Source organism: Cryptomeria japonica, chromosome 6 (assembly GCF_030272615.1).
Source record: "Cryptomeria japonica chromosome 6, Sugi_1.0, whole genome shotgun sequence".
In the NCBI taxonomy this organism is placed as follows: Eukaryota; Viridiplantae; Streptophyta; class Pinopsida; order Cupressales; family Cupressaceae; genus Cryptomeria; species Cryptomeria japonica.
In genome coordinates this window covers 543,075,162-543,102,788 of record NC_081410.1, presented here as the reverse complement: position 1 = coordinate 543,102,788, position 27,627 = coordinate 543,075,162, and the positions used below count along the sequence as shown (strand labels likewise).

At 36.3% G+C, this 27,627-nt stretch overlaps 1 protein-coding gene across 3 annotated transcripts in view; it reads right to left on the bottom strand.

Moving 5' to 3' along the window:
• Nucleotides 1-276: 276 nt before the first annotated feature.
• LOC131073011 (protein gar2) overlaps nucleotides 277-27,627 on the bottom strand; it is a 39,593-nt gene continuing 12,242 nt past the window's right edge. For 2 of the 3 annotated variants that reach the window (XM_058009350.2, XM_058009349.2), the window contains 7 exons: nucleotides 17,826-17,981; nucleotides 1,860-2,053; nucleotides 1,563-1,639; nucleotides 1,304-1,347; nucleotides 1,152-1,201; nucleotides 880-949; nucleotides 277-720 (listed from right to left, as the gene is read on the bottom strand). In XM_058009350.2, the coding sequence (XP_057865333.2) occupies nucleotides 716-720; nucleotides 880-949; nucleotides 1,152-1,201; nucleotides 1,304-1,347; nucleotides 1,563-1,639; nucleotides 1,860-2,053; nucleotides 17,826-17,981 (596 nt within the window). In that variant the 3' untranslated portion in view covers nucleotides 277-715. Of the gene's footprint in view, nucleotides 721-879; nucleotides 950-1,151; nucleotides 1,202-1,303; nucleotides 1,348-1,562; nucleotides 1,640-1,759; nucleotides 2,054-17,825; nucleotides 17,982-27,627 lie in introns of those variants that run through there. The other variant, XR_009112818.2, reaches the window with a different exon arrangement.

Sequence of the window (27,627 nt, the reverse complement as noted above, 5' to 3'; positions counted from 1 at the left end):
AAATCAGGTTCCGATAAATTGGAGTTTGCTTTGTACACCCCTCAATGGAGTTCTTAACTGACACCTAGAAAACATCCTTACTCAATGGAACTTTGAAATATATATATATATTAACTTGCCAGACAAGACCAAAGCATGACAAAATATAATTGTTGGTTAATACATTGTAGCTCTGATTTCAAGCTCAATTAGATCAATAATTTCTGATGAACGAGCAAGAAAAAAATGACAAGGTACCATCAGTCCTAAAGAACAAAAAAGTTTACAATGAGAATCTCAATAAATAAGGTTCCACAATTCATGTTGATTGAACAGATGACTACAATGGATTGATGGATCAAAAGTAGTTATACTTTGTTTCAAGACCAGTGACCTTAAATATTTGCACTGGCCCTTAATGAGGTGATAAATACTGAAGAAAAATCTTCAAGGCGACTCCAACATAGAGAAGATCCAAAGGAGTTTGCTAAAAGCACAAATCATATAGCAACTCCAAAATTTATGTTATGCACTTGTTATAATAAGCCAAGGTTGAAGATTTCACTAGAACATAATAAATTCCAAAACCTGACCTTAGAGAATATCTTGACATTACGTTAATTGGTTACATGTCTAAAAACAGTATTTCTCACAACCAAGGCAGCAACAATCTCCAGGGAAGGTTTATGGTCAGAAATAATCCTCAATAGTTCCTCTCAACAGAGGTTCAATCAATTCAATCTGTGCCAAAAATAACAAGTTGTGAGATTATAAGTTATTAGATAAAAGTGTCATTTGAACTCCAAAACTCTAAATACATAATATAATGAAACGAGTACCAAATTTTAATTTATGACAAAGCTTGAACTGGCCTGCTATAAAAAAAATTAGAAGACATACTTTTTGCACGGGAATTGCCAGCACCTCCTCTACGACCACCTTGTCCAGAAGACCTCTGTAATCCGTTTGTCTGCCCAATGAACAAAACTCATACATTATCAGTGTATATAAACAAGGAACCTACCAAAAGAGCGAAGGTCAAAAGCAGATCTACCACATTTAAATAATTATAGGCTAGATTTACTAGCAATGCACCTTTTTTATGCTTGAAGAAAGTCAATATTCAATACATAACAATTAATTTTATTATAACAAGTTCAGTAGAACCACACCTGCAATCCAACTGGGGGATAACTTGCTGAACCTGTAGGATGAGGTCTACCTGGAAAATTTTATGAGCATATATGAAATTAGAACCCCTTTAAAAATGAATGAAAACTTTAAGATAGAAAAAGGAACCAGTTAAAACAACTAAATCTGATACCTGGATTATGATAATATTGTTGTTGAGATAATCCTCCAAACATACTGCATGAATAGTTTATAAGATAAAATACTATTTAGATAACCTTTAAAAAGCAAATAACAAAGCACCATTTGACCAAAAGCAAGTTTCAGATTCCTGAAGTTCAACAACATCCATCATAAATTTGCAAACACCTTGATTCTTAAGTTACTTTACCCACATCCTACATTTTATGCCACCTATCAGGAATTGAATGTATACAATAAAACAAGCACACCTTGAGCCACCAGCTACAAGAGAATTATCAAGTCGAGCACGTGGATTTCCTCTGGAGTCTCCATATGTCTCTTCACCCTGAAAAATATTTCAACATATTTAAAAAAATACTCACTTCACAGAGCAATTTCAAGTAATGAAATACTAACAGATACAACCCACATCCCATCAATTTTTCAAGTAACAAATGCAAATTACCAGCGCTGAATATCCCCGCTTAACTCCAATTTCAAGTAATGAAATGCTAACAGATACAACCCACATCCCATCAATTTTTCAAGTAACAAATGCAAATTACCAGCGCTGAATATCCCCGCTTAACTCCTGCATGAGACAAATCTTGCATAGCATTTACAGATGCTAGTTGGGAAAACATAGCCCCATCAAACCCTGCACGATGGCCTCCAGATAACTGTGCACCTCCAAACATGGGTACATCTCCCATGCCAGCATTGCCCATATGAATCCTTCCATAATCACCAAACCCATGACCTGAAAGGTTGCAGCACTATATGAGTAGAATTTTTTTTTCAATAGGCAGTAATATGCACAATCTGTATTGTCCCTTTCTAGAACATTTCTAATCATTTGCCCTAAAACAATAATTCCTACTGAGAATGATGATTGCATTATATTTGTAATTATAATTTTATCTAAACTGAATTATATTATAATATTCAACTTTATAATTCTACAAATAATTGTGAAAATAGAAATTCTCTTGGTTTTCTGATATATTTCTCATTCAAACTGTTATGGTTTCCTCGAGTATGTCTACTTTGGAAGTGCTTTCAGATCTGCCTGAATCAAGGGTTTCCATCCCTAACTCAGCAATGGCAAGATTAAGGGTTTTCATCCTTAACTTGCTAAAGTGAATTTAAGGGGTTTCATCCTTAAAACTCTTAATTTACCTTAGAGGGTTTTCATCTTCTTTGGCAGGTCAAGATTTGGCTTTTCGTCCAAAACTTGGTAATGAGAAATAAGGGTTTTTGCCGTTAAATCTCTTTATGGACTCTGGTGGGGTTTTGTCCTCCTTGGCTGTAATTGCTTATTTGCAAGACGCTTCCTATTTTCCAAATTGATTGCTTGATTCCCAATTGATGATCTCTTCACAATAAAATAATCTCCCCTTTATAACTTCTATGTGAAGGAGTCACAACCTTCCACGTTGGAAGGAATCACATCCTTCTAATCCAATTGCTGCCATAAGTTTTTTAATTTAATCCTAACTAAATTCCGTTATGCTAGCGTCTCCTTTATATTGCTAGTGCCACTTTATTTAAATTAAATTGTATATGATGAAGATGCTGCTATTTAATCTTCTAGTAGCTGGTTTTATAAATGTATGCTGCAATCTGGTATTTGGCAGGAACATGACACAATGATGGGATGCAAAAATGAGAGACGAAGTAAATTTATAAAATATGTTGAGTTTATGCTACAGAATATTTACAAAAGTAGATGCCCGACACAAACAACCTCAACACAGAATGTTTTTAATTGCAAATTTATTATTACCACATGCTATTGAATTACTGGAGAATATACGCATCACAATGCAATATGTGATCAACAGGCAGGTAATATATATATATATATATAGAGAGAGAGAGAGAGAGAGAGAGAGAGAGAGAGAGAGAGAGTTAAAAAATATGAACACAAATTTAGAGAGATTTTTCATCAGTCGAGACTCTAAAGCATCAAAAATATCTGTCATCAATACACTTGGCTAAGTTGGCTCAATATCATCATTATGACTCTAAAGCATCAAAAATATCTATGTCATCAATAGCACTTGGTTGAGTTGGCTCAATATCATCATTACTAGAAGCACCAGAATTAATCACCAAGAAAGTGAACTCTGTTTGCATCGGCTATGTCTTTTAGAATGTGGAATTGTCATAGTTTGTTGTTGATATTACAAACATCCCTTCATTTCCCCTATATTCCCAACACTGGTCCCTTTTCATCACAACTACACGATTTGGTTAAAGCCTCACAACAGCTTCATAAAAACACCCACATTATTCACTTCACTTTGTGTTTCTATATGAAATGGTTTATGCTAGAAATACCAAGTTATTGCAGTGGTGTTCATCATATTATATCTTGTATCAATTCTACCCCATATCTAATTACGGTTTGCTTCCACATTAATGAATGCTTTATAAATAGCTTTCTAAAATGCAAAGCACTTCGAAACTCTGTTGTTTAAAAAAAAATGTTCTATAATATATATTCTTCACTTTACCACTTACAGAAAAAACTGAATTTTCCCAATCAATGAAACAAACAAAAGACCATAGAGCTGCTATCTTCATTCCTTATAAGCCTTACACACCCCCTATGCATGCACGCTGCCTATAGATATCAATGTGAATTGTTGTTTTTTTATGCATTTTTTATGGCTCTCCAACAATGAAATGCTTCACCACCCATGTGAAGTTGGCCAAATCATTAAACAAATCTAGACAATAAGTTGTATGCCTACCCCCATATATTTGTGGGTAATTCCTTGTAATCAGATTCCCATCTCCCACACAATCTGTGGCACAATTACTAAACATCAGAACCACATTCTACACTATACTCTCACATCAAGCATGGCTTCCACTAATAATTGCAAAATATAAAACAAACCGTTTCTTCTTGTTTGTGGTGTCAATCACCTCAAGAACATTACACCTTGAGGGTAAGCCACCCAAAACATTGATCGGTGGACTCTTACACATATCCAAAAATCTATAGCACAATATGACTCATCCTATTGCACTCCAATAGGCTTAGACTGATGTTGACTTATTAGTCACCCTTTCTTTTGACATATTCAGCAGGAATGTTCAAAAAGCTTCTGAAACAGTAGGTTTATCAGTTATCCCCTTCGCCAAAAAACTCAACCCTTTTGAAATGCAATTTTAAAATTTGGAATCTTGATTTCTAGCTTAGGTGTCATTAATGTTAGTCTCTATTGGTTTCCAAAAGTTGTTGAATGCTCTGCTTCCTGTTGATCCATCTCGAGTGGCCTTAGGCAAATAGCAAGGGAAAGACATAAAAGATGTTGTGAAACGGTAGCTGTATCCCCTTCCCCAAAAAACTCAACCCTTTTGAAATACAATTTAAAATTTGGAATCTTGGTTTCCAGCTTATATGTCATTAATGTTAGTCTCTATTAATTTCCAAAAGTTGTTCAATGCTCTGCTTCCTGTTGATCCACCTCTAGTGGCCTTGGGCAAATAGCAAGGGAAAGACATAAAAGATGTTGTGAACTTCGACATTTCCTCAAGAATATTTTGTTTCTTTCTAGTCAATTTAATCTTTCCTTCAAATGTAAAAATCTTAGAATTTCTCTAGAGTGATTATGATCTCTTTAAGTCACAGCATTGCATTCAATAACATCTCCTCCACAACCACTGAAGCAGGAGGCTCCTGCCATCCTATAAAACCAAAAAGATTTTCCTCTAACAAATTTTGTTTTCCCTCTGATGTTGCAGTGTGTTAAAGGCTTTTCCCTTATTTTGTCTGGAGGATGGCACTGCCTCCTCTGATTTGTTTCTCTTGATACATTTCATGGGACCCACATACACTGCTCATGTGCCTCATCAAAAGGCATTTCATACTTTCTTAGACACAGATGTTTAATGTTAATCAAACCTGGTGATATTTTGAATTAAGTCTGCTGGCTACCTCCTACATGGCAGCAGACTCTCATTCTTTTTCTTTTCCATATTTGAGTGGTTGTGGCAGTCATTCATTCATTTGTTGGTGGTTACAAGTTCCTTTGTCAGCAGCAGTTTTCAAAAGTTCCTATTTTTAGCTAAACCATAGCAGCCTCCAGCCAGCAGAAGTATTAAGGTAGGCAATGAATAACAGAAATCGTTACTAGATTTTATTTGGAGACGTTAACAAATTAAGGAAGTTATACGTGGCAGAATATTCATAAAGCATAACATACTAAAAACAGGGGGGATGAATAGAGCGCATGAGAAGGTAAAAAAAAGAACTTTGAAGGTCTGCTGGTCTGGTTCCAAAAGGGCCTGTAATGCTTGGGTTATCATAAGTCATGGTTGAGGTCTTATGGCTCGTAGGTTGTCAACCAAGAGATTGGAGCTGTTCAGCCCATGACATTTGTAATAACCTGAGAATTTGGAGACTGGTTCTACTGTTTTAGAGTATTGTTGTATAAAGTTTTGTAGTTGTCATAATAAGAGAGATGAGTGAAAGCTGAAGACTGGAATGAAGAGAGATCAATGCTGACTTGCTAGCCCAGACAGGCTTGATATTTCTGTCATTAGCATGAACATTTTTCTGCCAATATAAGAAGTCTGTGGATCTGTAAATTTTTTAAATAAAATTTCAAAGTCCTTCGTAATGCTACATTTTAAAGGTACCAGGTTAAGGAATGCATCAACCACCCAAAATGCCAAATAGGTTGTCCACTATCCTTCTTCAACTCCCAATAAAAGGACAACTACACAGACAACATTTGATATCATTATCATCAAGTGTCACATATTTACAATCTAAATGTTTTTTAAGACAAATAATGATATTTTATATTTTTAAATAACAGACTTAAATTATTGACAATTGCATCAGAGTAGCTGGAAACTCCTTTGTCCCTCCCTGCGCACGCTTATCCCCGTATCCGTTCCCGTGTCCGAAACAAATACATATCCAATACAGCCCGGATACACATTGAATAATGTACCCACGTGCCCAGAAAACCTTGATTTCCAACCTTGCTAGATACTATGTGATTTGATTTTAAAAAAAATTGACAGAAATCTTACTAAATTTAATGTGATTTGCTAGATACTATGTGATTTGATTTTTAAAATTTTAAAAAATTTGACGGAAAATTGGTATAAACAAAACCTACACCGAATGAGAATGACAAATGAAATGTTTTTCTATTTAAGTGACCCATTTTTGGGGTTATCTTCCAATGCAACTCTACTATTTTTGCAAATTGTAAAATGTTAAATCAACTTATCATTATTTATGTAGCAATTATGTGTCTATATTGCTTTTGAAGTAATGAAAATCTCCTCAAATAACTTAGAAAATTGTGTTAAATATGTGTGTGTTTTATGAATGACGTATCCAGCAGTATCCATATTGGGGGCCTTAAAAAATGGCCGTATCCGTATCCGTGTCCATGCAACTTTGAATTACATTTAGTAAAATGACAAATGACAACATTGATTTTCCAAAATGACATTTAAAATAAAAATCAAATAATTATCATATTAAATACAATTTATTTAGAGTCAATAAGCTATTTGATTTTTTTATAATTTGGCAAACAATATATATACATACAGAGTTTGGTCGAATACCAACTAAACAAGAAACCACCTCCCAACTAATCTATCGTTTATACAATAATAATATTAATATAATTATTGCTTATACTATAGGTAGTTTTATTACAAAATGGTTTTATACTATAGGTTGTATTAATTACTGTTTATACTATAGGTTGTTTTATTACAAAATGGTTTATTGCTAACATTCTAACAAACCCCCTACTTATTACTGTTAGGATTATGTGCCATTGAACTTGCAATCCTAAGTATATTTTGAGTCTCCAACACTACTTGGACGCCTAGGTTGTAAATGGAGATATAATTTGTAATATTTATTCCTCTAGATTCCTGGCATTTGTTGTCATATACATTCATGAAGGAGGTGGAGTACAACAGTGGTGGTTGTCATAAGCTAGAGGAAGAATTGGCGAAGGATAAGCTCAACATGAGTTAATGGAGTGCTATACTTGAGGATGCTTGCCATCAAAGAGTTACTCATAAAAGATGCCTCCCTGGTTACATTTCTATTTGGGGATTTGCTGACTCATTGATTGAGAACATGAGACACCTATATGGAGTCATTTGCTGCATTTACTATTCTCAGAAGATGCTCTCCAAGATGGGCAAAGGATTCTTGCACGACACCATGGTTTTGGTATCCATTGTTTCAGTAAAACCATTTTTGGTTTTGGTCTCCTTATTTTCCTGTATCTAAGTTGCTGGTTTGGGTTCAGGGATCCGGTTTGCCAATTTGGCTAAATTTTGGGGGGTTTGGGTTTGATTGTACAAAAAAATGAAAAAAATCATTTATATATATATATATATATAGGAGACAGTCTCCCGACCCCTGGGACATGTCCCCAGGACTGGAATGCATCTCTGGTCTACCAAACATTTCCACAGACTGCTGGGGTGCTCATGTTCTCAAGTCACACTGTCTCCCGATGAATCGACATCTCCCGCACAGTATTTAAACGTTTTCCGCCCTAAAACTCCATCAAAACACATGTAAAACAAGAAAGTTCGGCAAGAAAATGTTTAAAAAGTGGGCAGCAAAACAGAAGATTCACAGTATAATAAAATAAACAGCAGCCATGACCTTAAATCTTTATGGCATGTAATAAAATAAACGGCAGCCATGACCTGTGAACGAGATAATAAAATAAACAGCAGTCACGACCTGTGAACTGCCAATAGTTGGATCGGCCTCCTTATTCCTGACAGGCAAATGTAATATGAAACAATGAACTATTAATGCTAACAATAGCCCTCTATTGAAATATTTGCTCTGTTCTTAATATTACAATAGTTTTAATATATACAATATTTATTATATAATATTTTATATTATTTTATAATATTTTATTTTATTTTATTATATTTTAATATTTATATATTTAAAATATTACTTTATTATATTTGCAAACAATAGCTCATATATTAATATTTTCAATATATATAATATATATTATATTATATTTTTTATATTTATTTTTGCTGAAATTATCTAGCTAGCTCGGATTATATTAGCTCGGATTATCAAACTTTAATGTTGCTAAAAGCAATTAAAGTTTGATCATCATCTATGCGTTTAAACTCATTAGGGCTGGGCCCAAAAAAAATTGTAATTAATCTGTAATAGGTCTGGACCTATTCTGGGCGGTAAAAGAAAGTCTTGTAATTAATCATGCCCTGTATGTAGCTTGTGGGGTTTTGGCGCCAAGTTAAAAGATAAAATTAAGATTATATGTGCTAGCAGACTTAAGTGAATTAAGGAGGCCAAGTCTCCTCTATATATATGAAAGTATCATTCATTGTATCTACATATCATCAGCGAACTTCTCCATTAGGGCAAGTTCAATCTTCTATCAACGAAATACTCCTAGCATCAGCGAATCTCCTTCTAGCATCAGCGAACTATTGGAGAAAGTAAACAAACCCTATCCAAAGTCGGCAAACTGTCTGTCTAGGGCAGCGAATTGATTTGCAGGTGTAGTGAAGCTCATCTACAAGACAGCAGAGGCAGCAAAATCCTTCCTAGGCACAGCGAACATATCCTCAAGTCTGCAATTTGGTGATCAGTGAACTCCTTTGGCATAGCGAACCTCTTCTCACAGTCAACAAACCATCTTGCAGGGTCAGCACACATACCTTCAGGTCTGCAATTTATCAGTGATCAGCAAACTCCATTTGTGGACTGCAGATAAGTTACATGCTTGTTCTATTTGCTGACCTAATACTACTGTGTTAAATACTTAATGTGCCGAAGCTAATTGTAAAGAGACCTACTGATCGTTGATTAATAAGATCTGAGAAATTTGGCTGGGTTTTTCACCTCCAAGAGGGAGGTTTTCCCAAGATAATTGTTTGTGTTGTCTTGTGTTTCGTTTGCATTGTTTACTTCTGAGTTTTATTATTAAGTCTGATCACTAAAACTAACATGGTATCAGAGCAGGTTCCTTCTATAAAGCCTAACAGCTTGAAGGTAGATCTTGTATTACTTCTTTTGCAGGACTAGGGCTAGCATGAATCAGCAACGAATCTGGACAATATACATGCTTGTCAAATTGAGGGCATCGATGGGGCCATAACAAGAATATGAAGGGTTCAATCTTTGTATACAGTTGTTCTTACTCCTCTACCCTCATTTGCTTACCTCTGTTAAGAAAAGTTTGGAGACTTGTATCTGCCTGCCTTGTCGTTATTGGTATTAGTTCTTTTCTACAGCCCTAGTTTGGATCTTAACTAGTGCATAGGGTTCTCTTGTTTGTTAACTATTTCATCAAAGAGTACCTTCGTATGTTGGTTTGTGCACTTGTTTCCTTCTAGCTTCAGATCTTAAGTATTTATTTTATTCCTAGTTCGAGCTTTGTTCTTGCTTTAAGAATTTGTTCTAATCCTTAGTTCGGATTGTCTTAGTCGGTATTCGGATTGTCTTACTCTCTATTTTGAGTATGTTTATCTCTCATCCTTCCTAATGTGATTTGCTCCAAATTGATGCATTGATCTGAATATGTCATCCTTGACACTTAATATTATCAGCATTTGTTGCAGATATAAAACTAGGAGTGTCCTGACGGATATACCAGCAAGCATAAATAGGAAGATTGAAAGATGAATGAAATTTATAGGAATATGGAACATTAGTTGAAAACATATAATGAATAGTGTCCTTTATATTAGAATATTTAATTATATTTTAGTCACCTATATTTAGTTCCTTGTTTAATGGTCATTTAGCTTTTTTAGTTAATTAGCTTTTAAGCTTTATTGAGCTTTTAAGCTTAATTTAGCTTTCACACTTCATTTAGCTTTCACATTTAATTTAGCGTTTAGCTCTTTAATCTTTTACTTTAACGTTATGTTCTAATTATAGAACATCATCTTGTAACCTCTATATATACGTGTATATATCTTTCAATGTAATCATCCAATTCTTGAATCATTCATTCAATTTATTTTTCATGGTATCAGAGCATGGAAATTAAAATTTTCAAAATTTTTTGTTATTAAAATTTTTCGAAGTTTTTTATTGAAGAGATTTTTTTTTAAAACTATTTTTTTTAAAAAGAGCAGATTTTTTTCTCTTCCTGTGCAGGTTGAAAATTTTCCTACGGTTTCTGCAATTTTCGACTAGGGTTTTGACCCTTCAGTTCAAGTCGAAATTTTATTCTGGTTGCAGATTCTTGGTGGGTTTTTTGTGACCTCAACTGGGTCATCGTCAGATTTTTCTGGGTGCATCGTTTTCCATGCCTTGATTTTTGAGCCGTCAGATCTGCATTCTGTTTTCAGATTCTTGGTGGGTTTTTCAAGAGCTTTTCTAGGTTGTCCTTAGATTTTTCTGGGTGCCTCATTTTCCGCACCTCAAATTTTGTGCCAGCAAATTTGCCTTGGAATTTAAAAAAAGTTCACAATTTCTGCTATTTCTATGGACGTTGGGATTTTTGTTGTTTTTTTTGGGCACCATTTATGATGTTTTAAGTGTAGAAAATTTTAATTTTTGGGTTTCTTCCAAACCTTGAAATTCGTGCCTTGGAATTTGTGCCAAAATTCTCCTCCAGGATTTCAGATTTTTTGTGCAGCTGCTTCTATTCTGATTTTTAATCAGAATCTTCAGTCTCATTCTCTGTGCCTTAACTAGGTTGACCACGTTCAACCTCAGTTTCTGTGATGGCATCTTTGACCAACATCATGTTGGAACACAAACAGAAGTTCAACAGCTGCCACAACACCTGGAAACAGTGCATGTTCACGATATCTGAATATCATTGCCTTGATCAGATTGATTTAGGCCAGACCTCGTCTTACAGGTCCTAGGGTTTTTACGATTTTTTCCTGAAAAATTGTTTGTCGGTTTTCTGATTTTTTCCACAAAAAATCATGGGAGGGTTTTCACGATTTTTTCTTCAAAAATTGTTCGCAAGGTTTATAATTTTCCCTTAAAAATTATCTCATCTGTAATCAACAATATTTGCGTAAGATTTTAGTTATTTGGGTTTTACCGTTTTTTTCCACAAAAACGATGATTTGTAACCTCAGATCTCTTGGTTTTTCGATTTTCTCTTCAAAATCGTAAATTCACTTTTCGAGGGTTCCTATTTTAGGATTTGACGGTTTTTTCCTCAAAATCGTGCTTTATTGGAGTTAGTTTGGGTCGCACCTGCCAAGGCGAACATCTGCAACCATGGTATCTTGCAATCAGTTTTGGAGTTGGTACTCTTCTGCAAAAGGGTTTGCCGATTTTCCTCAAAATCATGGCTTCAAGTTTCAGTTTGGTAACCCAACGTCAGATTGGATGGATTTTGGTATTCTTGGTCATTAACACTTTTCAGATCCAGGGAGGGTCTCCACTGCAACAGAGTGTTCTTTTCATTTGTGATCAAAAGACCTGCAGTGTCTTCTGTAGGGTAGTTAGTAGATAGAATGACCATTAAGGGAGGGTATTAGAATATTTAATTATATTTTAGTCACCTATATTTAGTTATTTGTTTAATGGTCATTTAGCTTTTTTAGTTAATTAGCTTTTAAGATTTATTTAGCTTTTAAGCTTAATTTAGCTTTCACGCTTAATTTAGCGTTTAGCTCTTTAATCTTTTACTTTAACGTTATGTTCTAATTATAGAATATCGTCTTGTAACCTCTATATATACGTGTGTATATCTTTCAATGTAATCATCTGATTATTGAATCATTCATTCAATTTATTTTTCACTTTAATCATTGGTGTGATAGGCATGTAAAGGTAAGATGCCTTAGTCATCCTATTCAGTAGCTATGCCTAATGATGGCCTTACTATCTTCATATTATGATCTGATCCTTTATGATACTTGCTGCATAGTTCTAATGCACCATATTCTATCTAAGTCTTGAAAAGGTCAATAGTCTTGCTGCTCTGGAATTATAAAATCTTATGGCGTGTCTCTTGATTTGCATCAAATCTTTTAACATCGTATGGACTGTATTTTCTGTTCTATGAGTGTTTTATGTTTGGATAAGGTTGTCATGTAGGGTTGTGACTGTGCAACTCTTGGTTCTCATCAACTCTTCGTAAAGCTCTAGTGATCTTTGTTATACTTTCATTGTAGCCTTGCTCTATTGCTCGTGTAGAGGACTGCTTTTAGCTCTAATGTATTTTATTTTTTTTGTCATGACTTTCATTGTCCTTCTTACATAATATTCATTGTGATATCTATCTCGTCAATACTGTCTATTACATTTTGAAATAAGTATTCTCTTGATGATGAAACCTAAGATCAATGAGGTATCTAACTTAGTTCTTTTGATCACATGTTTGTGTTCAACTACATTGTGTATCTTTTGAGTAGTTGATACTCATATTTGATTTTACGCATTGGCTGGAAAGGCAATTTGGCTTATATACCTTGTTTATGGATTTTGTAATATGTTAGATTGTCAAAATTTTCTGAAGTCATCCACTTGCCTTAATTTTCTGATCAAATCAGGCACGGCTATCTCTCTGTTATGGAAAACAATTTTTACATTAAAGAATGTTGTGTAGTGAGTGAAGTTGATCATATTCTTTGGACTAGCAATGTACAAAATCTTTGTGTTATACTAATAGTTTTGAGCAATCTTTGCATATGTTGTCAATGGTGTAAGTCTAGTCAATAAAGAAATAAGTTATCTTACAAGTTCATGAATTTTCTTGTTAATTCATTCTATTGGGATATTGAATCATGTTTGATCCTAACATTGATGCTTCTCTTCAAGATAGTCTTGAACTATCATGCCTTCAAGCTTCAGAGGGAGCTTGGTAATAAGAGCCTACACAAACTCTCAGTTCATTCCTTTACTTGGAAGGTATGCCATGATCATAAGGATTGTGCTATGGGTCCATTTCGTAAAAGTGAAGTAAGGAAAAGATTGGCATTTCTCATTTTTATGGAAACTTAGTTGGTTGCTTTCATTAGTTGATTCTTATCATAATCTTATATTAAGTTAATAGGAGTATTGAGAAATATGAAGCTAGATGTATAGCTCTTGGTTATAAGGAAACACTTGCTCTTGTTGCTAGATATACTAATAGTAGAATCATTATAGCTAATGTTGTAGCTAAAGGCTGGAAGTTGGATATAAAGACAATTTTTCTTAATTGAATAATCAGAAGAATATGAGATTCAAAATAGAAAATCTCATGTGTGCAGATTGAAGAAAGCTCTATACGGCCTCAAGCAAGCTCTTCGAGCTTGGTACAAAAAGGATTGATAAGTATTTGATTAGTTTAGGATCTTGCAAGAATGATGTTGATTCTAACCTTTACTTTAAAAGTATTCAATAGTGAAATGTTAATTTTGTTTTTTTATATATGTGGATGATTTATTTCTAACTGTTGGAGATAGTCTCATCATTAAATGTAAGAATGAAGAATCTAGACCTAATGCATTACTATCTAGGACTAGAAGTATGGCAAAGATCTTATTCTTAGTCAAGAAAAATATGCCATTGATATGATGGATTGCAAACCTATGTCTACTCTTATAGAAATTGAGTTTATCTGCAGCTAACTCTAATTTTGCAAATCCGTCGGGGTACAGGTAGTTGATTCGATTCTCAATGCATCTAGTTAACACTAGACATAATATTTGTTATGCAGTGAGTGCCCTCAGCCAGTTCATGAACAAACCAAAGCATGTTCATATTGTTGCAACCACGGATATCCTGAGATATTTGCAAGAAACAGTTGGCTACAAGTTGAAGTATCCAATCAACACTGTCATTTCCTTGGAAGACTACTTTGATTCTAATTGGGAAGAATTTATTACTGTCATGAAAGACACTTTAGGAATCTATTTCAGGTTGAGTTCAACAATGATCTCTTGTGCCAAAGAGTATCAGTCCTCAATTGCATTGAGTACAGCAGAAGCTGAGCACATTGCATCAAGTGTGAAGCAATGTGGCTTCACAAAGCTTCTTGCTAGGTTGTTTGGGCAACCTTGGGAACCCACAATCATTAATTGTGACAATCAGAATTGTATTAAGATGTTTGTTAATCCTGTGTTTTATGACAGGTCAAAACATGTGAAATCTCATTATCACTACATTTGTGATATGATACAGAAAAGGGCAATTCAGCTGAAATATGTCAGCACTATTGCAGTTGTTCTCACCAAGCCTCTTGCTCAAGTGAAGTTTGTGTACTTCAAAGAGAGACTTGGAGTTGTGGAGAACACAACTTTGGCTGAGAGGGAGTCTCAGTCCTAGTGATGTATTAAGTTGCATCTTCCACCATCTATGGGCAATGCAAGGTGGAGTCACCCTCTGCGGGTAATGCAAGGTGACATTGGATCCTTCTCTGGGAGAAGATTGCGGTGAAAGACCTCGTCCACCCTCTGCGGGCAATGCAAGGTGGAACCACCCTCTGCGGAAAGCAAGGTCCCTCTGCGGGCAATGCAAGGTGGAACCACCCTCTGCGGAAAGCAAGGTGGTAGGTCATTCTTCTCAGTAGAGAAGTTTTGAGGTGTAAAACCTCTTCTCACCCTCTGCGGGGCAATGCAAGGTGACTCCATCCTTTACGGGCAATGCAAGATGGATATCATAAAAGAAGTTCATGATGTGTATCTATATATTTGTATGCATTCATTTCTTGCAGGTGTGCATAAAAAAGTTTTGGATCCATCCCTTGTGGGCAATGCAAGATGGATATCATGGAAAGGTCCATGATGATTTGTTATTTGGCTGGAATCCTCCCTAGCTAAGAGGGAGTGTTGACATTATCTAGCTAGCTCGGATTATATTAGCTCGGATTATCAAACTTTAATGTTGCTAAAAGCAATTAAAGTTTGATCATTATCTATGCGTTTAAACTCATTAGGGCTGGGCCCAAAAAAATTGTAATTAAACTGTAATAGGTCTAGACCTATTCTGGGCGGTAAAAGAAAGTCTTGTAATTAATTATGCCCCATATGTAACTTGTGAGGTTTTGGCGCCAAGTTAAAGGATAAAATTAAGATTATATGTGCTAGGCGACTTAGGTGAATAAAGGAGGCCAAGTCTCCTATATATATGCAAGTATCATTCATTGTATCTACGTATCTTCAGCGAACTTCTCCATTCGGACAAGTTCAATCTTCTATCAGCGAAATACTCCTAGCATCAGCGAATCTCCTTCTAGCATCTATGAACTATTGGAGAAAGTAAACAAACCCTATCCAAAGTCAGCAGACTGTCTGTCTAGGGCAGCGAATTGATTTGCAGGTGTAGTGAAGCTCATCTACAAGACAGCAGAGGCAGCAAAATCCTTCCTAGGCACAGCGAGCATATCCTCAAGTCTGCCATTTGGTGATCAGTGAACTCCTTTGGCATAAAGAACCTCTTCTCACAGTCAGCAAACCATCTTGCAGGGTCAGCACACATACCTTCAGGTCTGCAATTTATCAGTGATCAGCAAACTCCATTTGTGGACTGCAGATAAGTTACATGCTTGTTATATTTGCTGACCTAATACTACTGTGTTAAATACTTAATGTGCTGAAGCTAATTGTAAAGAGACCAACTGATCATTGATTAATAAGATCTGAGAAATTTGGCTGGGTTTTTCACCTCCAAGAGGGAGGTTTTCCCAGGATAATTGTTTGTGTTGTCTTGTGTTTCGTTTGCATTGTTTACTTCTGAGTTTTATTATTAAGTCTGATCACTAAAACTAACAATTTTATTATATTTTTATAGTTATATATTTAAAATATCATTTTATTATTTTTAATTAGGGCATCTCCAAGTACCGCTGTCTCCTATTTTTCAAAAATAGCCACACCAGTACCGATTTTATAATATTGTTTACAAGTACACAGGTGCTGCCAAAGTGTTGTCAGAATGCAGAGTGCCAATGGGTTGATATTGTCTTGTGCATTGAAGATTGATTCATACTTGTCCTCTTTCCAGTGGAATTTTTTCCCAAAACAGTTTCTACACAAATCATTTTATCCCCAAACCTCCACCCGCCACAACCTTAGCGTCGCCCCCCCGCCATCCTCCCACCAACTCCTAATCTAGGACGGTGGTCCCCCATCCCTAAGACCCAGGCCCATGTCCCACCATCCAAAGAAAGAACAGGTTGATTTTCTTAAAAAAAAAATAACATTTGGTAACCTTTGCAAGAATTTGACCGTCTATGTAAATTGCATGATAGCGTTCGATTGCAGAGAACAGTGAGCATCTATTGTTGAGCCAGGTGTGTGATTCCAGAAAGTAATTGTAAACACTTGTAATTTTTGGAGATATATTGCAGAGGGTGGGGTTGGCAAAGGTTGCTTGTCCAGGAGTGCAGCTGCAACTGGGATTGGTGATTGTAGCACTCTCTTAGGTTGCAACCCTCCTGCTTCAGAGTTGAGGAGGGCTGGTAAAACCATTCTGATCATTCAATAAAATCTGCAGTGAGGATAGTGGATCAACATAGCTTACAGCCTCTTTTGAGTTTTTTGGATTGCAACGTTTACTCTTCAAACTTTGGTTCTGTCTGCTGTAAGGTTTTTGGCTGGTTGGCCCCTAAAAAGCCAGGTTCAGCAGAAGCAGGGGGCAAATTGATCATATATGGTTCGGGTCTGGTATTGGGTCAAGACATTCCTGGATTCACCTAGGGTCTGGCTTGGGCACCCCAGGTTCACTGTGGGATTAGTCATATACCTGGGCTTACCCACAAAAAAATCTGCCTTAATCATCACCACTTTAAGGAGAGGAAAACATGCCCCCATAACTCCAAAAACAAATTCAATCTGTTTTCAGTGGCCATCATTCGTTTTTGACAATTTCTAGTGTATAAATCTGATCACATTGCTCCTAAGACATTCATCAATGCAGTCACTCTCCACCATAGTGTCTGAACACGACTCTGGCAGGATACACGTAGGTAGAAGGTATGGGCACAGCAGGAACTGCAGGAGCTGTATCTTCAAGTTTCATTCACACTATAATGACGTGGAGAGTTAGCAACAACAACAGGATACTTAGTTTTGTTTTTGTTTTTTCCACCTGATCATTTATTGTTTAATTCAAATTGGTTTCAAAATTAAATCATATAATAATATTTTTAACTTTATTAAGTTCAAAGCTAAACCTTTTACATGCGTAAAAGTTAAATACTTAATATATTTACTTGTCAGTCAGATCGAAGTTTTCACTGTAATATTTTATGTTTATTTATATTTAATTATTTTTTAATTTATTCTACATATATTATACAAACCATATCATAGTCAATTATGATACATGTTCAGATATGGCTACATATCATTTTTGCTCTTGTATGGTTTGCACTTTGCACCCCATACATTTGTGGGGCTGTATGCACATATAAGGGTGAGGGCCCAAAAGATTCATCAATTTATTGATCAAAAGAAATCTGTGTATACAATTTACAAAACTAGATATTTCAAACATATGCATATAAACATATGAGATAATGAAAAGAAATCTTAAATGTAAATAAGAAGATGTGTACCTCCACTCATAGATAACTGTCCATGCCCCCATGCTGCTTGTTCTCTTAAAACCTGTATGAGCTCATGCGTTGAAGAAGATGATGCAGGTGGGCCGCCCCTCCCCAAAAGCCCCTTGCCTATTGCAGTGTTAGAGAAATTACTCTTCAATTTATGGCCTGTTTCCATTGAGAACGTCGGTCAATTTGTCGAATTCAAATATACATTAAAAACTTAATAACATTTTTTTTATACAAAAATACAGTTTGGGAAAAATACTACTCATCTTGTGTTTAGATTGGGCCAAATGTAAGTTTCATTGAATTTGGACATAAACTTGTAAAAAACAAATGCCCTACCATTATTTTTTTCTAAATATACAAGATAAATTAAACTTTACACAATTAAATTATTAATCATTAAAAACCAAAGATCCCCAAAACAGAAAAAGGCCAACAGCCTTTCATGCCGTAACAACTTACTATAAAATCTGTAATTAAATTTGTGGAAAATTGTTAATTTTTAAATACATAGTTTCTAAAAAAGATGTATACATCTTGCAAACACATCACTTCAGACAGCATATTACTAACATCAAAAATCAGATACCTCCTAGTATTTCTAAGAAAGTTTAAATCATTTCCCCATTCATGGGATAATCAACATTAAGGTTGCCCCAAGAAGATTACTCAAAAAAATCTAATCTGGATAAAATGGTTTATTCATCCACTACTCTCAAGAATGCAACAAGTTTCCAGACCTCCTCGCTAAATCTGTACTTGAAAAAGTCTCTGCAATTGTCAGCAATCATGTCATGTCTCAGTGGCCCTAGGCCTACCTTTTATTTAGACATACCCCCTTGATCCTGAGTTTTTACCCACTATTGTTGGGCAATTAATTTTGATAGTTTAAAATCACAGGAAAATATTTAAGGAAATGCTAAAAGAAAAATAAGATTGAAGCAGGGGGTAGCATTTGACAACTCCTAGACAGATACAGAATGGTAGTGGCACTCACACATGTGAATGGATTGTAACATTCCCGAATTTTATTACCCTTCTGGTTGATGATTTTCCCCAAGATTTATCTGTTTAGCATCATGAGAATGGTCTGCAACTTTGTCTGGTCTCTTTGACGATGCTTTTGTTTGAAATTTGCAGAAATAGCTTCAAGGCATTCACCTGAATAAGTTTATAGACTTCAACTCTGAGAGTACTCAGAAAGCCAAAAGCTTCCAACTCAGATAGTACTCAGCAACTCAAAAACCACTTAGATTTAAAAAGAAACATAAAATTATGCAAAATACAACTACAAAATGTATCAAACAAGTTTGGTGGGGGTCTGGAGGCAATGCCCTCCAGCAGGGTCAAGGGGCATCACACCATATTCATAATTTTTTAACTAAACAAAAAGAAAAATTGTAGTGTTTCACCCATTTTTTCCCACAATTTTGACACAACTAGAAAAACTCAACAAGCTTTTGGCAAGTCTCGGCAATTATTTCGAAATACTCAGCAAGTAAACCTTGTGAACTCACGAAGCAAAAAAACTCACAAGTACTCAGCAACTTGCCGAGTTTGCGAACTATGCTTTCTACCACTGGCTGCTTTCTGACAATTTGCTTTGCATTGTTGCAATATTTTTTCTTGTTCTGATACAAAGGCATTGAAGTTTGTGAGATCTGATCTGGAGCCTCACTGAGATTTATAACTCAAGCATATTTTGTTGATTGTAACTAGGCTTATAGGGGTTCGGATTGCCTTAAGGCAACATCCGAACCCCCTTTAGGACCGGGTCCTATCCTAGGGTAACGAGACCCTTTCTCATTCACATTGCCACGCTATGCTAAATACATGCCATTTAACTATTGGTGCCAAAAACCAAGGAGGCCGACTTACATTTCAAAGTGCAAAAGATGCATATAAATAAATGACAATTTGTAAGTCAATAAACAATCATCAAGTTCACATACAAAGGCGATTTAGCTCTGCTGTGCGAATTCAAGGAAGAGTGTGAACTATTTCAGATTGGTGCGAAATTGTCCAAGATGACATAGTGGTTTTTATGCAAGGCTTTGAAGCATACAAGGGACAGATCTGATATGTGAAGATCAGATTCAAGCTAAGTATTGTACTTATATTTAGAGGAGAATATATAATCTGACCTGTGGGTCTTTCATGCTGGGTTTTTCCTCCTTGGAGGTTTTCCCAGGGTATGCTTGTTTGTCTACTGTTTTATTTCTGATTTATGTTGGCTTATTAAATACTGCAAATCTGATTACAATCTAGGGCATAATTAATCTAAGTTGATTTACTAAAATACTGCAAATCGGATTACAACCTAGGGCACAATCAATTATATAAATCTGATTAATATACCTAGGGTTTAAAATTACATGGTATCAGAGCTATAGGTGTCATTAACTTCTGATTTTAGCAGATCGATTGTTGCATATAGCTGTTGTTTGTGTTCAGATTAAAGATGTCAGGTTTGAAGGCTGAAGATAGGCTTGAGGGAGCCATTGATTTTGCTGCTTGGAAAGTTCGTATTCTATTGGTCCTTGAAGAAAATGATCTACTGAAATTTGTAGAAGAAGAAAGGCTGTCTCCTCCAGAAGATGCTGAAGAGCTGAAACTGTTCAAGAAAGATTCCCTCAAAGCTAGACGGATCATAATTGAGTCTAGCTTTGACGGATCATAATTGAGTCTGTCAAGAATCATCTTGTCACTGTCATATAAAAGTTTGTATCTGCCAGAGAAATGATCAAACACTCGGAAGGGATGTATGAAGTCAACAATCTCAACAGGGCTCTTGCCCTAAGACAGCAACTTCTACACATGAAAATGAAAGAAGAAGATTCAATCATTGCCTACTTCATGAAGATCAATGAACTAAAGGACAAGCTAAGCACTCTTGATTGCCAAATCTCAGATAAAGACCTTGTTATGATTGCATTAAATGGTCTACCTGATGAATAGGAGCCATTCATTCGTAGAATTGGTGGAAGAGCCGATCGTCCCAACTTTGAACGTCTTCAATCTGATTGCATCGAAGAGGAATCTCGAATTGAGGTAAGAGGAAAACTCAAGAACTCTCTCAAAGATAATCATGTTCTCTTATCTAAATCTAGGAAAGGTGGTCATTGGAAGAAAGAGAAGAGAAGCAAAGATTTTAGATCCTCCTCCTATGATCCAAGGAAAAAGTCAAGAGATTCCTCTCACATTCGTTGCTTCAGATGTGACAAGTATGGTCACCATGCCAGAGATTGTCAGAATGACCCAAAGGAAAGGGAAGCCAACTTAAATGAAGTTGCCGAACAAAGTGAAGACTATCTTCTTATCTCTGCTCTTTCCAGCAATGTTCCTACGGACAGCAATACGTGGATACTTGACAGTGGTGCCTCCAGACACATCTCAGGATTTCGTGAGCATCTCTCAGATCTGATTGAAAAAGACACCAATCTCCATGTAGTAATCGATGATGATGCTCGATACTCGTGCAGCTAATCCAATTCAAGCTCTCATTCATGAGACCCCTAAATCATGCGAACTATGGCATAGAAGATTGGGTCATCTTCACTTTCAAGCTCTTCCCACTCTCGGTAAAATGGTCAAAGGTATGCCTAAAATCAATTTATCTCATGATGATGCTTGTAAAGGTTGTGCAATGGGTAAGAATGTAAAGAATCCCTTTCATAAAAGCGATAGTAGGGCTAAAGAAAGGTTAGAGCTTATTCATTCAGATTTATGTGGTCCCATGTCTGTAGCATCTCCTAGCGGTTTCCTATATTATGTTATCTTCATAGATGATTTCTCTAGGAAAACATGGATCTATTTTCTTAAATCTAAAGGGTCTAAAGAAGTCCTAAACACATTTAAAGAATTCAAAGCCTTAGTTGAAAATACTACAGGAAATCGAATTAAATGTTTGAGGTCTGACAATGGAGGTGAATACACCTCAGGTAGCTTCTATGACTTTTGTGTTAAAGCAGGAATTAAGAGGGAGTTCTGTGTTCCCTACAACCCTCAGCAAAATGGAGTTGCTGAAAGAAAGAACAGGACCATTGTTGAAGCTACAAGAGCCATGATACATGATCAGGACTTGCAACCTTTTCTATGGGCAGAAGCATCCAAAACCGCGGTTTATATTCAGAATAGATGTCCTCATAAAGTCCTAAAGGATGTGACACCTGAAGAAGCCTTTTCTGGAATCAAACCAGACATCAGTCACTTAAGAATATTCGGAAGCCCTGTGTATGTTCATGTGCCTAAAGAAAAACGAACCAAGTTGGATCCATCTGGGAAGAAAGGCATCCTAGTAGGATACAGCGAATCTTCCAAAGCCTTCAAGATCTACATTTCAGGTCAAAGGTATGTTGAGGTAAGTAGAGATGTAACTTTTGAAGAAGATATTGCTTTCAAAAGATCTAAACGTTCATTAACCTACAATAATGATATGGTGATGGAAAATCAAGATTCAATTGTTGATGTTAACCCTGAGTTACAGGAGGAGTCTACTGATCTTCCAAGTCAGGAAGTTCAGAATGACTCATTAGAACCCTTGCAATCTACCGATATACCTCAGGATATTGTGGTCTGCAAGAAGAGACCACTTTGGGTTAGAAATACGATTCAAGATGTTGAAGGGTTTGCTGCTCCCAGAGGAACCTTCAGAAATAGCAAGAGTGTCCAAAATCACGCCAACTACATTTTTGTGATGTGCAATATAATTGAGTCTGAACCCCACAATATCGGAGAAGCTATGTCCCATCATGCTTGGAAATTAGCCATGGATGAAGAGTATGTGTCTATCATCAAGAATGATGTATGGGACATTGTACCCAGACCCAAAGGTAAGTCTGTCGTTTCCTCTAAATGGTTGTTTAAAATTAAACATAATACTGATGGTAGTATTGAAAAATATAAAGCTAGGTTTGTAGCTCGTGGTTTTTCTCAGAAGGAAGGGATAGATTATGAAAAAACCTTTGCCCCTATTGCTAGATATACCTCTATTAGGTCTATAATAGCTATTGCTGCAGCCAAAGGTTGGGAGCTGCATCAAATGGACATTAAGACAGCCTTCCTTAATGGTGTCATTGAGGAGGAAGTCTATATTGAGCAACCAGAAGGTTATGTAATCCATAAAAGAGATTCTCATGTTTGCAGGTTGAAGAAAGCCTTATATGGGCTCAAACAGGCTCCTCGTGCTTGGTATGAAAGAATTGATAAGTACTTACTAAGTTTAGGGTTTTCCAAGAATGATGTTGATGCTAACATTTACTTAGTAAATGTTTAATGATGAGATGCTTATTTTAGTTTTGTATGTAGATGATCTATTTCTCACGGGTGAAAATAAATTAATCATGAGATGTAAAAAGGAATTAGCCTCAGAATTTGAAATGAAGGATTTAGGTTTAATGCGTTACTTTCTAGGGTTAGAGGTATGGCGAAGAGCTAATGAAATCTTTCTAAGTCAGGGAAAATACACTATTGATATTTTGAAAAGATTTAGGATGATAGATTGTAAACCTATGCTTACTCCTATGGAATCTAACTTAAAGAAGTTAAGTGTTTCTGCAGCTAACTCTGATTTTGCAGATCCCTCTAAGTACAGGCAGTTGATTGGCTCACTGATGTACCTAGTCAATACTAGGCCAGATATCTGTTATGCTGTTAATGCTCTCAGTCAGTTCATGAGCTCACCTAAACATGTTCACCTGGTTGCTGCCAAGCACATTCTAAGATACCTACGTGGCACGATTGGTTATGGGCTGAAGTATTCACTTAATACTCCAATTCTCCTGAAAGGCTACTCAGATTCAGATTGGGCAGGAAGTGTCAAGGACAGGAAAAGCACTTCAGGCATCTGCTTCAACTTGGGCTCCGCAGTAATCTCTTGGGCATGCAGAAAGCAATCTTCGGTAGCATTAAGCGCTGCAGAAGCTGAGTACATTGCCGCATCTGTTGCATCTAGAGAAGCAATGTGGCTTCATAAGCTCCTTGTTGGATTATTTGGTCAGGTCAATGATCCTACCACCATTCATTGTGATAATCAAAGCTGTATAAAGATGTCAATAAATCCTGTATTTCATGATCGGTCCAAACATGTGGAAACACACTATCATTACATTCGGGATATGGTGCAGAGAGGCGCCATTCATCTAAAATACATTAGCACAGATGAACAGATTGTTGACATCCTCACCAAACCTTTATCCAGAGTGAAGTTCGAGTACTTCAGAGATAGACTTGGTGTCATGGAAAACGAAACCCTGATTGAAAGGGAGCTTCAATCTCAGTGACTATGTGTAGCACTTTGAATCATTCCTTGTGTGTGTGCAAGAATGAATTACATCCAATCTATGCTTGTGTGCTAGATGGATAATTGTAATAATGTAAATACCCACTGGTATATTACACTTTCTATGCTTGTGTGCTAGAACCATCCTATGCTTGTGTGCTAGATGGAAGATGTAATTCTATGCTTGTGTGCTAGATTCACTCTATGCTTGTGTGCTAGATGGAACTTAAAGGTTCAGATTATGTATTCTCCTCCTCCCTAGTTAAGAGGGAGTGTTGATTGTAACTAGGCTTATAGGGGTTCGGATTGCCTTAAGGCAACATCCGAACCCCCTTTAGGACCGGGTCCTATCCTAGGGTAACGCGACCCTTTCTCATTCACATTGCCACGCTATGCTAAATACATGCCATTTAACTATTGGCGCCAAAAACCAAGGAGGCCTACTTACATTTCAAAGTGCAAAAAATGCATATAAATAAATGACAATTTGTAAGTCAATAAACAATCATCAAGTTCACATACAAAGGCAATTTAGCTCTGCAGTGCGAATTCAAGGAAGAGTGTGAACTATTTCAGATTGGTGCGAAATTGTCCAAGAGGACATAGTGGTTTTTATGCAAGGCTTTGAAGCATACAAGGGACAGATCTGATATGTGAAGATCAGATTCAAGCTAAGTATTGTACTTATATTTAGAGGAGAATATATAATCTGACCTGTGGGTCTTTCATGCTGGGTTTTTCCTCCTTGGAGGTTTTCCCAGGGTATGCTTGTTTGTCTACTGTTTTATTTCTGATTTATGTTGGCTTATTAAATATTGCAAATCTGATTACAATCTAGGGCATAATTAATCTAAGTTGATTTACTAAAATAATGCAAATCTGATTACAACCTAGGGCACAATCAATTATATAAATCTGAATAATATACCTAGGGTTTAAAATTACATGGTATCAGAGCTATAGGTGTCATTAACTTCTGATTTTAGCAGATCGATTGTTGCATATAGCTGTTGTTTGTGTTCAGATTAAAGATGTCTGTTGTTTGTGTTCTGAAGATAGTGTTAAAATTACATATTTGGTTCCTGCACTTCAATTGCCACAGACTCTCTGCAGAAACTAGAGTATTTGATGCCCACTCACATCAGCTAGAGATTGGATTTCCTGTAGACAACTGCTCCTCTGTCTCCTGATGATGTAGTGCAACAGATGGCCACCAGTGCTCAGGCTTCCTAGTTGCAGGATTTGCAGGGTAACTGCAGGGTTGCACACAAGATGATCGTGACATTTTTTTAGAAACACAAAGAACTGTAAAATATATTTGAGATATGGCTATGGCAATTAAGCATCTTGTTGTCACTCACAAGGGCATAAAAATAGAGCTTTCCAGCCTGTTCACCCTAACCTCTTCTGCAGATAACATTCTGATTTACTCCATAAAAAACTGAGAGATGCTTCTGGGTTCCGAGGGGGCAGGGGTCCAGTTTCAATATCTTGATTCTTAATGATAGCTAGCTGGTGCTGGTGCTGGAGCGGAGCTACTAAAAGTGTAGCAGGGGTTCCACTAAGTAGCCAAGGCAGGGAAGAACCCTTGATTGGGAATAACCCTTGATTGGGTTTATTGATTGAAGGTTTTTGTTTAAGCTGGTCTGGAGCTTAGGCCATTTCTTATTGTTTAAGCCAGTCTTATAGTTTTTCAAGTAAAACGGACTTATCTATCTTGGATTTAAACTTCTTGAATGGAGAAATGATTTTAGACTTGTGTATAGTTATATTATTTGCATATTGTATATTTTTAGTTTCTCTATGTGAAGGACCCAATCAGAACCCCTTACCTATTTATTAAATAATACAAATGCCAATTAATTATTACTATAATAGCTTAATTTACAATTTAAAATAGGGTTGGCCTGTTAAAGGGCCTTCCAGGGTTGATCCAATCGATCCCCTGCAAAAGAATGTTACTTGGCTCAAGCCGGAAGATAGTTGGATTAAGATCAACTTCGATGGGGCATCGAAAGGTAATCTTGATCAATCTAGTGCCGGATTTGTGGCTCAGGATTGCAATGTTAATATTGTCACTTTTGGAGCCGAAAAATTGATGGGTGGTATGAATAATGAAGCCAAAGCCCAGGTGGCCTTTTCGGTAGTTAAAATGGAGCACAGATTGCCGATTCCAAAACTACATTTAGAAGGTGATTCCTTAATAATCATAAATACAATTAGGTGAAGCTATAACATGATTAAATAAAATATATTAAATTTATTAGAATTGAATTGTTGAAGTTTGCTGAGTATAAAATCAGTAATTACTAATCACTCATATGAGGCAAGAAGGGAACGATTTGGCCGACACCCTGTCAAATTAGGTGGTTGCATTAAATGATGCTCAGTCAATTGAGATCTGGGAAAATCTGAGAGTTATTCAAACTGAGGATTGGATGTTCCTCAGTATGCAGCCATTTGAGGGGGTATTAATGAAGAATTAAGAATTTCTGCCCTTGCACGATGGGAAACATGCGAAGTTGTTTTAAGAGCAGACCAAGTCTTGTCAAGCTTCATTTGCATTTGGCTTTGGAAGTTGTGAGTTGCAGAGAAACCAACAAGGGTTGCAGGCATCAAAACATGGAAGCAAACTTCACTTTAATCAAAAGAAAGCAACAGCTTGCTTTCTTAGGGAAAATATCAGAGATTGAAGAATGTATTCAAAATAGAAAACCTGATTTTTTTGCACATGGTGGACGTGATGTTGGGCGAAGAATACATGAAGTCTAAGTACAAGTACCAAACGAATGTTGATATTGCATCCCTTTTCTTGGCCTGGTGTCTGGGGCTAGGAAACAAAGAAGATGTTTATAGTTTATTGGGCAATGAAGGAATGTGTTGGGGATGAATAGATGTATGTTATGGGCGACTTCATTGCAATGGCGAAGCTCGGAGAAGGATTTGTGGCACGGAAAGGTGAGTGGCTCCACGTTGCAAAATTTATACTGCCTTTGAGACCTTTCCTTTTATGGAGTGCATCCAGTGACAAGGAGGAACACCGAGCAGAAGCCCAAGAGGGCTGAAACTTTATCAAAGATTATATCCAGGACAGAGAGCGGGAGGTGCAGATGTTGGGCCAGGAGGTTGAGAAGAACACAAATAAGCAACTGAAGTTGAAGAAGGACGACTACTGTGTGAGCGTGTCACAGGCAGAAGAGAAGAAATTTTAAAATAGTGTGAAGATATTAGTCAATTGAAAGTTGTTTTTTTGGCATTGTCATGTCTGTAAATTTCGTAATTTAGTATAATCCGTAAGAAATGGATTCTGTTTGGAGTAGTTGGTATGGTCATTGACTCGGTCATTTCAATCAGTGTGGCTTAATGCTTAGTTTATTGATAGAATGCACAGATTGTAGTTATGTAACAGGCAGACTGTTAGCTTTTTGGACTCTGGTTTGTTTCAAAGTTAAATCAAAGGTTTGAAGCCACAAATCAATATATTATGAATTCTGTATGAACATTTTATAATCTAATATAAATCAA